At 29.3% G+C, this 12,107-nt stretch overlaps 1 protein-coding gene across 1 annotated transcript; it reads right to left on the reverse strand.

Annotated features, from left to right (window-relative positions):
* Window positions 1-4,939, reverse strand: LOC101247286 (adenylyl-sulfate kinase 3). Its single transcript, XM_004233411.5, has 7 exons — window positions 4,205-4,939; window positions 2,986-3,126; window positions 1,652-1,801; window positions 1,431-1,549; window positions 1,247-1,331; window positions 612-658; window positions 1-311 (listed from the first exon to the last, which is right to left on the reverse strand). Exons 1-7 carry the CDS (start codon window positions 4,521-4,523, stop codon window positions 213-215), a joined length of 960 nt encoding a protein of 319 aa, XP_004233459.1. The 5' UTR covers window positions 4,524-4,939; the 3' UTR covers window positions 1-212.
* Window positions 4,940-12,107: the final 7,168 nt, after the last annotated feature.

Raw genomic sequence — 12,107 nt, forward strand, 5'->3', positions numbered from 1 at the left:
TTGGATGTGAAACATGGTCTCCTCATAGACCCTAGATTTAGCAAGAACATGGCAAGTTGAGTGAAGTTAACTCAATTTGCATAAATTACAATCAACTTATACAAGAAGGAAAGGTGAAGTTTCCTAATTACGAGAAGGTTTTATATCACCAACACAATAGAAAATGGTGGATGCAGATTGAAGTTGCATGTCTGCATATGAGGTGTGAGAAATTAAGCTTTCAGGTACCCTTTTTTGTCCAAGTATGAAATAACAATATCGGCCAAATCATTAGGAGAGTCACATAGCCCTTGGTTCTGACGTAAAACTATCTGCAAATTGGAAATGACACAAAACCACAAGTAAAATGAGCTTTGAGGATGATGACAAGTAATTTGCTATCAAGTGAACATCCAAATTAAAGTAAGGTGACTCTGACAAACTCAAAGATGAGAGAATTGCAAAAACTGTATCAATGGCATATATTGACTGATCCTAAGTTTGATGCACTAGGTCAAAGCATGTAGCTAAAACATGCTGATAATCTGAAACAAGGAAATCCCAGAATCTAGGAGCACAATCAGTCCCCTTGTGTTAAAAATGTTAAACAAGCAAAACAGACTTGATCTTACCTCAGATGTTAGGGGTGGCTCGTATGGATCATCAACACCGGTAAAACCTGTGAAGTACAAAGATGTGAGAACCAAAATTAGGGGGATAGGGGTGTAAACTGACGAGCATACGAGTTTAACTAGCCCAACTAGTCCAAGGTTGGGAGGATAGGTTGGTAATCCGCCCATCTAAAAGTTTGGATCTTAACCAAGATAGCAAAAAATTGACACACAAAAGATGGGAAATATTTTATTTTTTTTTGGTTTGTTTTGGGATCATCCAACTTCTCTCTCTATAAAGAAAAGAAAGTTGTTTGTCGTTTGACTTGTTAAGCAGACAAATTATAAGAAAACGAACACAAAATTGGTTGAGCTGGTTGGATATGACCCATTGTTAAGGCTAAATTAACATAAACAATGGTTGAAGATATGGCCTCATTTAAACCTACGTAATCTGCTCAGACTTGGTTCAACTTGCCCATTTGGCATCCCTAAAGTAGGGTATATTGAAAAGTTAATCATCTAGCTACCCAATGGTTATTCACAGACTTCCAACTGACCGCCCTCGTCCATCAAGATAATAAAATTTTCTGATACAAAATGCTAGTTCACAAACAAAAAATGAAGCAAAGAGATGTCTACATAACAGGCAATACCTTTTATTTTCCCAGCTCGAGCAAGTTTGTACAAGCCCTTAGGATCCCTTGCCTCACATACATGCAGAGGAACATCCATGAACACCTAAAAAGTTATCCAACTCAATCACCTAATAATATGTGCCAAACAGCAATCGCTCACTGGAAAAGTTAATCTTTTAAGAATCATTATATTAACACAAACCTCAATGAAATCCCCTTCTGCCAGTAAAGCACGACAAGCATCTCGTTCCTTTCTATAGGGAGATATCAAACTGGCAATGCAAATAACTCCAGCATCCGCGAAAAGCTTTGCCACCTCCCCTGTTTATATATAAAGCATTTGGAATTGTTAATTTTCTAAGAATAATAAATAAGAGGGCTTGGGGAAATATTTGCAAAGGAAGGACCAGAAAAGAAGCCAACCAGTCCGTCTTATATTTTCTGCCCGATCTTCTGCTCTGAAACTAAGATCACGATTCAGACCATGGCGAACATTATCACCATCAAGGATATAGGTGAGTTTTCCTCTAGCGTGTAAGCCACGACCTAGAGCACATGCGAGAGTGCTCTTCCCTGAAATCAAGTTCAATATTAAAAAAAAAGTCCATGTGTGCATGTCGGTGTATGTGTGAGAGAGAAAGCTCAGTCATTAAAGTCCTAAAAATCAGAAATAAGAGTAGTGAACATGACAGCAGTATGCTGAATAATAAAAAGGAGCCCGGTGCACTAAGCTCCCACTATGCACGGGGTCCAGGGAAGAGCCAAACCATAAGGGTCTATTGTATGCTATATGATAGCATGTTGAAGAAACTAATCAGCATCAAGAGAAGAAATAGATATTCATACTAAAATGTTCTGCCAAAACCCACAACAATTCTTAGGTGTTTCCAAATCAAGGTACTCATATAGTATCTGGCAATAGCTTGTCGACAAATAATGTTTATTTCAAACAATCGACACTGCAATTGAAAATGAAATCAAGTGCCCTGTTCGAGGCTGGCAGAGTTCAGACACCCTTTTGCAGTATTTTGCTCTACTTTCAGCTTTCTATGATGAAGAGTGTCAAACTAATGACAATTTTGCTTCTTAACCAGAATTTAGTGTTCATTAAGCAGACCAACTGATAGGACTGACAGATGAAGGTAATGTCGCAAATACATGCAACATTATCTCATCATTCTCAATATTATAGTTTAATCAACTCTACAGCTCAACTTCCTAACACAACCAAACTGTCGAAAAAGGGGGGTAAAGTAGAGGGCCTTGTTGCTGATTTGAATTTTAGCTTTTCTGATTTTGGCATGTCCCATGTCATCTTTTCGAAGGAAGATTGAATCCCAAAATCATACAAACAGTATCTAGCTTTAAAACTAGGTTAGTTAGTTAAAACTTTTGTACTTCACTGGATAGTACCCTATAAAAGCAAAGATCTTGAGAAAGGCTGCTAGCAGCGAGTTGTTCTTCCTTCTATATTTTTACTAAGTAATCATGTGATATATTAACCACTCAGTAACTGCTGCTCTTGTTCATTATTAATTAAAGACATGGTGGATGCAAGGCTCAAGTTCTAATCATAACAATACCCAGAAATTTAGGAAATGGATAATGATGCATATAAAATAGTCGGAAATGGATTGTAAAACATATACAATGGTATGATAGAAAACAACATCTGCAAAGGCAAGAGATTCACAGAAAGAGAGAGAACAGAGAAAAACTCCAAATCCAATTAGAGGATTCTGGCATTTTAGACTAACCTGAACCACTGAGGCCAGTTACCCATATAACACAACCCCGTTGTTGAAGCAACTCTTCTCTGTCACATTTCTCTACAGAACACTTGTGCCAGACAATGTTTGTTGAATTACCAATTGTAGACATCTGAGGTATACCTTTACCTAGTTAGATGATTGTCCGATTAGTAACAAAATGGTGAAGCCAAAATTACATCCACTATAATTAAGAACTAGGAAGTCAAAATAATACGCTGTACATAAAGACAGAATAATCCATTATCCTTTTCATGTGCAGACTGCTGAATTTTGAGCTAATTAGAAGCATTGAATTAGAGATTGAAACTGTTGCTTAAATCCTAGGAAGTCACAGGTTCACAAAAAACAAAGAGCTTTCTTTTTTTTTCACAACAGCAAATGACAATATTGAGTCCAGGAGTCCATTCTCACATTGACTTAGCATTATATATATATATATATCAGCAAAGCATATTAGCACAACAATGTTAATGCGGGATGGATTGGTGTGGCTCCTCTACTCCTAGGACACCAGAATATCGAACCATGAATCCTTCAAGAATCTAGAGCACTTCGTTGAAATACATCCTGCATTTTCACCTTCCTATGCATAATCAGTACTATTGCCCCATTCATGGTTACTAATAAAATAACACCAAGAAACCAAAAACCAGACGTAATAGTAGGTATAAAGTAAATTCTCCAATGTTTCCAAATTAGTCCTACTTCGTACCATTTCCGGCATAAACAGTATATCTCAGAGAGATTGTATTTCTTTGGGTTGGTAATATTGAAATGCTTTCATCATCTAAAACAAAGAACATCTCCAACCGAAAGATAAGTTCAATATACCACTCACCGGTAAATAGCACAATACTTCTTGTTAATCTCCACGATCCACTTTACCCTGGAACTACAAATACACCGAATAGCCGATTGGGAGCTATACTCTTTCATAACTATACTAATAATGGGTGAGGGAACGGAAGTACAGAAATGAAGTAACGACAGCGGCTCAATTTTCACATTGATTTAGCATTATATATATATCAGCGCAGCAATCTAAATTAGCAGAATAATGTTAATGAATAGCATATAGCGAACATTTGAATTCAGCATTCCCCAACTAAGCAGAATTATTTCAGCATAAAAATGTAGCTAAGAAGAAAATAGGAAACAAATCAAATGAAAGAAATTTTTTTTTAAAAAAAAAAAAAACACCTACCAGCAAAACCATTGCAATCATTTGTAGGCAAGTCTTCGTTGGAATCACTCCCTGCCCGCTGAAATTTTTCAGCTTTTCCGTCGACATGAGACATCCTAGAAGCTTCAATTGCTCTTAAAGGCCTTACAAAGCTCGTTTTGACCTCGCTACCAGAAATACTAAAGCCAAAGGATTTACCTCCGTGATTGCATGCCGGTAGCTTTACTAACCCTAACTTTCCCGACGATGTCTCCGGAAAATCAAATTCCGTCGAAGTCCGATAAATCGATGAACATTTTCCAATTGCAACCATTTTGAATCGCACTGAGCGAATTATCATTTCTTCAAAATAAATAAGATGTACACTTATATAATAACAAATAAATTCATAAAAAAATGTAGAGTGGACATGAAGATAGGAGGAAAAAATCAAAAAATGGTAATCAATCAGATTCCAATGAGGATATATTATAAAATTACAGAATACAGTTATGTACAGAGAGAGAGGGGGAAGGTACGAGAAAAAGAAAATACAAGCTGGTGGGGTCAGAAATCCATGGAGATCGCGAATTGGCGTGCAGTGGTGCGGATTTTACGGTGGTTGGCGGTGGAAGTGGCGGATTTACGGTGGTGAGCTATATATGTGCCTTAAACAAAATTTGGATGAACAAACCAGCAAATGGTATATATAGCAATTAGCATAAGTAAGGGGTGGCTTTCAAATGCCAGATAAATTGGGATATTTTAGAATTAGATGTAGAATTAGCCGTCAATTTATTTTTTTTAATTTAGGAGTTAGGGCGTATTTGTTATCGGCAAAATGTTTTTCATGGAAAATGTTTTTCGGGAAAATAAGTAGATTTTAAATTTATTTTTTTATATTTGGTTGGTGAGTAGAAAATATTTTCTGAAAATAATTTTTAATATTTGATTTATGAGTGAAAAATATTTTTGAGGAACATCTTTTATTTTTACTATAAAACAAAATACTTTATGAAATTAAAAATATTTCTTAAAAATAATTTTTTTTGGGAGTGATGGTGATAGAGGGTGGGGATAGTGGGGATAATGGTGGGCAAAGGAAAGGTAAGACTGAAAAAAATAAAAATTTAAAGTTGATAGTATTTAAAAAAAAAAATTGGAGGATGGGGTGGGGGTGAGGGGGCTGGTAGGGGGGAGAGAGGTAGGAGATTTAAAATAAAAATTTGGAGTTGAAAATATTTTTAAAAAGCAAAATTAATTTTTTTGGGGAGAGAGTGGTGTTGGGGGAGGGGGCAGGGTGGTAAAAGATCGGGTGAAAAAATAAATTTTTGAAATTGAAAATATTTTTTAAAAAATTAATGTTTTTTCTAAAAAAAAATGTAATTTGAAATTGGAGGAGAGGTTTTCAAAATGTTTTCCGAATGAAAGTCATTTTCCTTAATTTTGAGGAAAATAAATTGATTTGAAAAACTTTTGCCCCAATCAAACATGACAAAATTGGAAAACATTTTCCATAAAATATTTTCCTTAATATCAAACTCTTAATTATTTCTCTTTTTCTGTCTATTTGTAAATTGTAATTTATCAAATTTATTTTAATTCACACCTCAAATACATGTACCTGATATATATAAAAATCATTTATATATAATTAATCAATCAATCATATATATATATATATATATATATATATATATATATATATATATATATAAAGTTGGATGTTAGGCATGCTGATGTGGTGCTTTTTTAGAATAAAAATTATATTTATCTATTTTCTTCTTTTTAAAATATTTTTTAATATATTATTGTTAGAGAATTATTTTCTCCATCTAATTAAACACCTAATGATAACACGAACTATATTAATTCTCCTCTCCCAATTAATAATAGCCCTTCCCTTTTTCATTGTAATATAGCCAATTATGACATTTCAATTGTCTTCTCCGAAATTTAAACATCTACCTCATTAAACATCTACCTCATTAGTGTGATAATGTGATAACCATTTACCCTTTCATCTTCTATTAATAAATAATTATTTTATTCAATAACAATATTCAATTATCTATTTTTTTTTATTGAGAGTAGTATTTAATTATTTATATACATTTTGGAAATTAGAAATTTGCAAAGGTCTTTACTCAAAATTGTTCATAGCAATATTCTAAAAATTGCTTTAAAAAATAAGTTTAAATTCATGTGCAATTCGATCTCCAATAGTTTTTCTTGAATTTCTAAAAATAAACAATATTTCGTCTAAATAAGAGGTTAATAGAGTGAATCAGACACCAATATTTTCTCAATATTTTGATATTTCAGAGTATTTCATTTTTCTTGGATCTCTAAAAATTAAGGTCATGATGAATTGAAATTAGACATGCTGATGAGGCTCTCCAAGACCAAGAAACCTATTTTTCTATTTTCTTATAATGAATTGATAGAAGGAGAGTCAAAAGTGACGCGAAAAATACTTGATAGTTTGCTAAAGATATTTCGCATAAAAGCTCTTCTTATTTTAAATTCTTTATTCTTGCTGTGAATTCTTTTTTTTTTAATTTTTGAAGTAGAATAATATAGCAGAATTGTATCGTTGATATATTACATGCGTAAATGTCTAGCATTTATGAGCTAACAAACAAGAATGTGTGTGAGTGCGTGCGTGTGTGTGCGTACGATGATTTTTTTGCGATAACTTTGTAATATTTTAATTCTTCTTTTATATGTATTTTTCATATGTTTGATCAGTTGATTTTTATATTCTGCACAAGTATATCTTAAATTTTATAATCTAATTGTAATTTTTCATTAATTATATTTTAAAAGATCGCACGTAGCACAAATAATTTCGCTAGTTATTATATAAGTCTGATTTGTAATGGCTGACTTGGAGTAGAGATATATTAAATTATAAAGAAATTTAAGAGGTTTATTTTAGATTAACTTAAAGGAGTAATATATGTAACTCCAAATTTAATAAGATCATTGAATAATAAATAATTATTTAAAAGTAATGTGTATGTGTGTATAAGATAAATAAAGTAATGTGTATGTGTGTATAAGACAAATGGGAGTTTGTTTATTATTTAAAGTTGACACGTAAGTTTAGTCAGTGATGTAAATTTAATTTTTATTTTATATTCTTTTGATGAATAAATAAATTCCAAAAAATTAGAATTTTAGAATAATTGAATTCAGGTACTGAAAACTTTCAAATTGCTTTTCTTGTCAAGCAACATTCGAGTTTTGCTTGTCGGAGAACTTTGAAAAACAAACTAAAAGGATCTAGAGGATGAGAGGATTTGCCAGAGTTGCAACAATGGTGGCTACTAGTCGAGCAGCAAAGAGAATAATAAAAAATAAAAAACATTTTTATTTGGGAGTTCACTTGAATTTAATGTAAATCCAATTTGATTTCATTTTTCAAATCTGTTTCAAATCTTTTTTTTGAATGATATAAAAACATGTCATTTTATCGTCAATTGAATTGATTGGTTCTTAAAAATTTTTTACATGAGAATTTAAAAGTCTGTGTAAAATTAATAATGGTAAGTCTGGCGAAGGACTTTGTTGGTCCAATGTTGGTTGATTTTTTTTCTACAAATTAGTGACACGTAGGTCCAAAAAGGGTAAAAAATTACTTATAAAATAAGTTCAGGGAGGTAATAAGACTTTAGTATAGTATAAATATGTTCTAAATTTCGGACATAGGTTGAAGGAGCTACTTGTGCATTTTTCCTTTATAAAAAGTAAAAAATTACCAAATTATAATTTATATTTTTTTTTTTAAAAAAGTTCGATATAGAAAATTGAAAAAATGATGATATATATATATATATATATAGAGAGAGAGAGAGAGAGAGAGAGAATAACGGTACATGATAAATTAATAGTATGTGCGTCATACTCTAAAACAATATCTGACTATTGATTTCTACTTAGACATTAAATAACGGTAAATGATAAAAAAAAATATTTATGTCATACTCTAAAATAATATTTGACTATTGATTTCTTCTTAGACATTCAAAAAAATTTAACCCAATATATTTTCATTGATTTCTACCCAGATATTCATAAACTTTAACCCAAATTTGTTTTTAAAAGTTATTGTTCTAACGTTTATTGTTGATCTGATTGCTATTATTCGATCTCTGACCTTCTATATGTACTATGTACTATTGTCCGTTCTATTTCTTTTTTGTTTGTTTGTTTGCTTTAATGCCATAGAATTATGTATTCAAAATCAAATTTTAATCTTTTCTAGGTTATCCCACTCATTTATTTATTATAGTGAATAATTGTTATTTGCTTTTCAAAAATTTAACTTCTGAAGGTAGCAACAGTTCAAGGACAACGAAACTAGTAAAATGTATATTGTATGTGCAAAATATTAATAGTGAGTTTAATAATTTTTTCTCACTTAAAATATTATTTTAGTTATAATAAAAATGTTCAAAATTTATATTTAAAAAATTACTCATCTATCATTAGCAATATTATAGAACTTTAAATTAAATTACTCAAATCTTCAAATTATTAAAATAAGTTATTAGAGTAACAATATTTAAGACAATGTTTTCTAATATCTCAATAACATAATTTGTGTTTTGTGATATTTAAGATTGTTTTTTTAAAAAAAATAGAACCCACGAGCATGGAATTCTGACTCCGCTTCTATTATGGAGATATTAATTTTAATTTTAAACCCTCCAAGAGGTGATAAGATTCTCATAAAGTTAAAATGTGTAGTTAAAAATTGGATATAAATTAGGGTTGGTTTTAGCCACTTTTTCTATTTAGAAGTGTAAATTTTATCATTTTTTAGTTTGATATATTTTCCTATGTCCTAGTTTTGAATTTTCAATAAAAACTTTTTTATGTATTTCTGGTTAAATAAATTAGATTGAATAATAATAGTTTAATTTATATTTAAAGAGGTAAAGAAATTTTTTATTTTAAATAAATTTAAAATTTATTATTCACTTATACAAAGATTACATTAAATTTACTTTAATAAAATATTTAAATTTGACGTAAATTATTAATTTTATTTTTAAATTATTAAAATTAAATTTAAATACAATTTAAATCTTACAATATGAATAAAATACCGCCAATTTTTTTTTTTTTTGTGTGTGTGTGTATTGCGAGGATCCTCCTTCAAAATGTGTTGGATTAAAAAAGAAAAATCACTTTTATCGGTATAGAGGGATTATTTTTTCCTTCAAGGAAAATGTGTTTGAATTAAAATGAACCGAATATAGAAAATATATAAATATAGTGGCACGCCTCACGAGGAAGTGCGTATGGAATACGATAAGTCTCAAATTTGAAGTTCAACAAGCATGTTAAATTATTATGATGGAAAATAAGAAATCTTTAAATGATTCTATTTGATCAAATATCAAACGTAGTATTATACTATTGTAAAAGTTTATCACTAAAATGCGAATTTTTTTTTTGGGAAAGTTGTTTGGAAAATATTTTAATTTTGATTGAAATTATTATTATGATATTAAATTTATGGATAATTTTTTATTTTTTGACTATTTAATAGAGTAATTTTTATCCTTGAACTATTTAATATGCATTTTAAAGATATATATATGCTCACGTGGATATATTACTATTTCTAATTATGTAATAATTTCTTTTATATCCACGTGGACATATATATACCTTTGGCATACACTATCAAATAGTACAGAAGTAAAAGATCCTTTTTAAAACTTGATATCGTAATATTAATTTTGATCGAAGTTTAAATATATTTTAAATTTTTATTTTTTTAATTTGTTCTAAACTAGATCGAATTTGATAACAATGTCCAATGTACGGTTTTGTAGTAGTTTATTTGATTAATAATTAAGTGCGTGTTTGGCATTAACTTTTTAATAATTAATGTGTAGTTATTGCTCGGTTTTAATTTTATTTGAAAAAGTATAATCAAAGCCCCAACAAAATAAATTCGATTTTGATTTCATTTATTTTTTAATTTGATTTTTTTATTTGACTATATAAATAATTAATAATATAATTAAAATTATATTTATAAGTTGACAAAAAAACATATAAAAGTAATAATTGTTACAATCTATTTAAGTGTGAATTTTCTTTTTATAACAACATAATGTGATGTATCTAATTAATTTAAGTCTTAAAGATGTACTTAAGTATTTAATTTATGATTGTAAACAAATGGTTTATTGTATATTCCATAATAGGGACCATGTGAAAGACATACTTGAAAGAGATTAAATAATACTTTCTATTCATTTTTATTATCGTGTCTTCTTTGTTTAGTATTATTGTATTTTTCTCTCGTTTTACAATACATTATCTGCATGAGTCTCTACCCATTAAAGCCTACTTAGTTTGAGATTATCATCTTTTTTTCTTCCTTTAAGTCAATCAATTTTCTTTTAAAGTCAAATATATATTATTTATAACAGTTCTAATAGGACTTGCATAAATCTATGATCTGCAATTTAATTGCCGTATACATAACTTACTTTAGGTATTATTATAATACTTTACTTGGTATAATAATTAGTACGTTCTGATTTATATCATTATATGCTTTTAATTTATAACTCTATCAGGTATCACTCTCTGTCCTTATTGAGTTGTCCACTTTAGAAGTGACACACATATTAATAAATGTCAGTTACAGTTTTACCCTTAACTTAAAAGATTATGCAACTCTCCAAGTATAATAAATGTATTTTCTGGTTCCAAAAAACATGCATTACAACTTAGTAATACTAGAAATTTTCTAAAATCAAATAAGGGCATATTAGGAAAAAAATTGTTGTTCTTTCTTGATTTGTTAAAATAGACAAGTAAATAGGAACAAATATAAAAGAAAAAATGGACAGAGGGAATACCAAACAATATGATAGTGTGCTAGATAGTAGATTGGATACTCGTAAATATTTTCTTGTCATACATTTATTTATAAGTATTTGTGGTCATAAAGAAGAATAATATTTATTAAGGGTGTGTTTGGTATAAAAGAAAATATTTTTTGAATTTTTATTTAAAGTCTCCATGTTTGGCTTATTTAAATATTTTGAAAAGTTTTTTGTAAATCAATTTATTTTCCTCTGATTTAAACAAAATGACTTCCCTTCAAAAATTATAGAAAATATCTTCCAAAATTCTACCTAGTCCTTAAATTACAATGAATGTTTTCTTTCCCTACCCGATAACCCTTCATATCCAAAAAAAAATAATTTGGTTTTTAAATTTTTTCTTATTTTTTAAATATCAAATATTATTCTACCCCTACCCTTACCCCTACGCCCCCTCCCCCAAACTAAAAAAATAAAAAATAAAAATTGAACAATATTTTTAAAAATTTAAAAATTATTTTTTGCCACCCCCACCACTTCGTCAATTTTCTTTTCAAGAAAATAATTTTTGAAATTTTTTTTAATTTTTTAAAAAAATATTCCTGACCCAGGTGATAAGTTAGATCTCAAAAATGAATTTTGAAACGATCATCGGGGTTGTGTCGTAGTTAGTGTGTCAAAGTCAGGTACAAATCGGTTATAGATGTTGGTTTTAGGGTCAGAATTTTTTCTAAAGAGTATCTTTTAGTCTAAAGCAGAAAATAAAAGATATTTTCTGGAAAAAGAATTTCATTCATCAATTAAACATTGAAAAATACTTACTAGAAAATATTTTATACTCACCAACTAACATAAGAAAGTAAGTTAGAAATCCACTTGTTTTCCAAGAAAATATTTATAAAAAAAAAAACAAATGAATTTCTATCTTATTTTCTCATGTTTGGCTCGTGAGTAGAAAATATTATTTAATAAGTATTTTCTTAATATTTAATTGGTGAAAGCTATGCTTTTTTTTATGATTTACCTCATAGAGTTTTAAAAAAAAATATTAATTGAAAAATTGATTTATACATTTATTCCATATA

The sequence above is a fragment of the Solanum lycopersicum genome, chromosome 2, assembly GCF_036512215.1.
Source record: "Solanum lycopersicum chromosome 2, SLM_r2.1".
Lineage (NCBI taxonomy): Eukaryota > Viridiplantae > Streptophyta > Magnoliopsida > Solanales > Solanaceae > Solanum > Solanum lycopersicum.

Bases quoted from the DNA above. Each gene is read 5' to 3' on its own strand.
- LOC101247286 (XM_004233411.5), bottom strand. From the start codon at position 4,523: ATGATAATTCGCTCAGTGCGATTCAAAATGGTTGCAATTGGAAAATGT. The intron at 1,550-1,651 runs GTTGGCTTCTTT...ATATATAAACAG, and splicing joins AGAAAATATAAGACGGACTG to GGGAGGTGGCAAAGCTTTTC. The intron at 1,332-1,430 runs GTTTGTGTTAAT...ATAACTTTTTAG, and splicing joins CAGAAGGGGATTTCATTGAG to GTGTTCATGGATGTTCCTCT.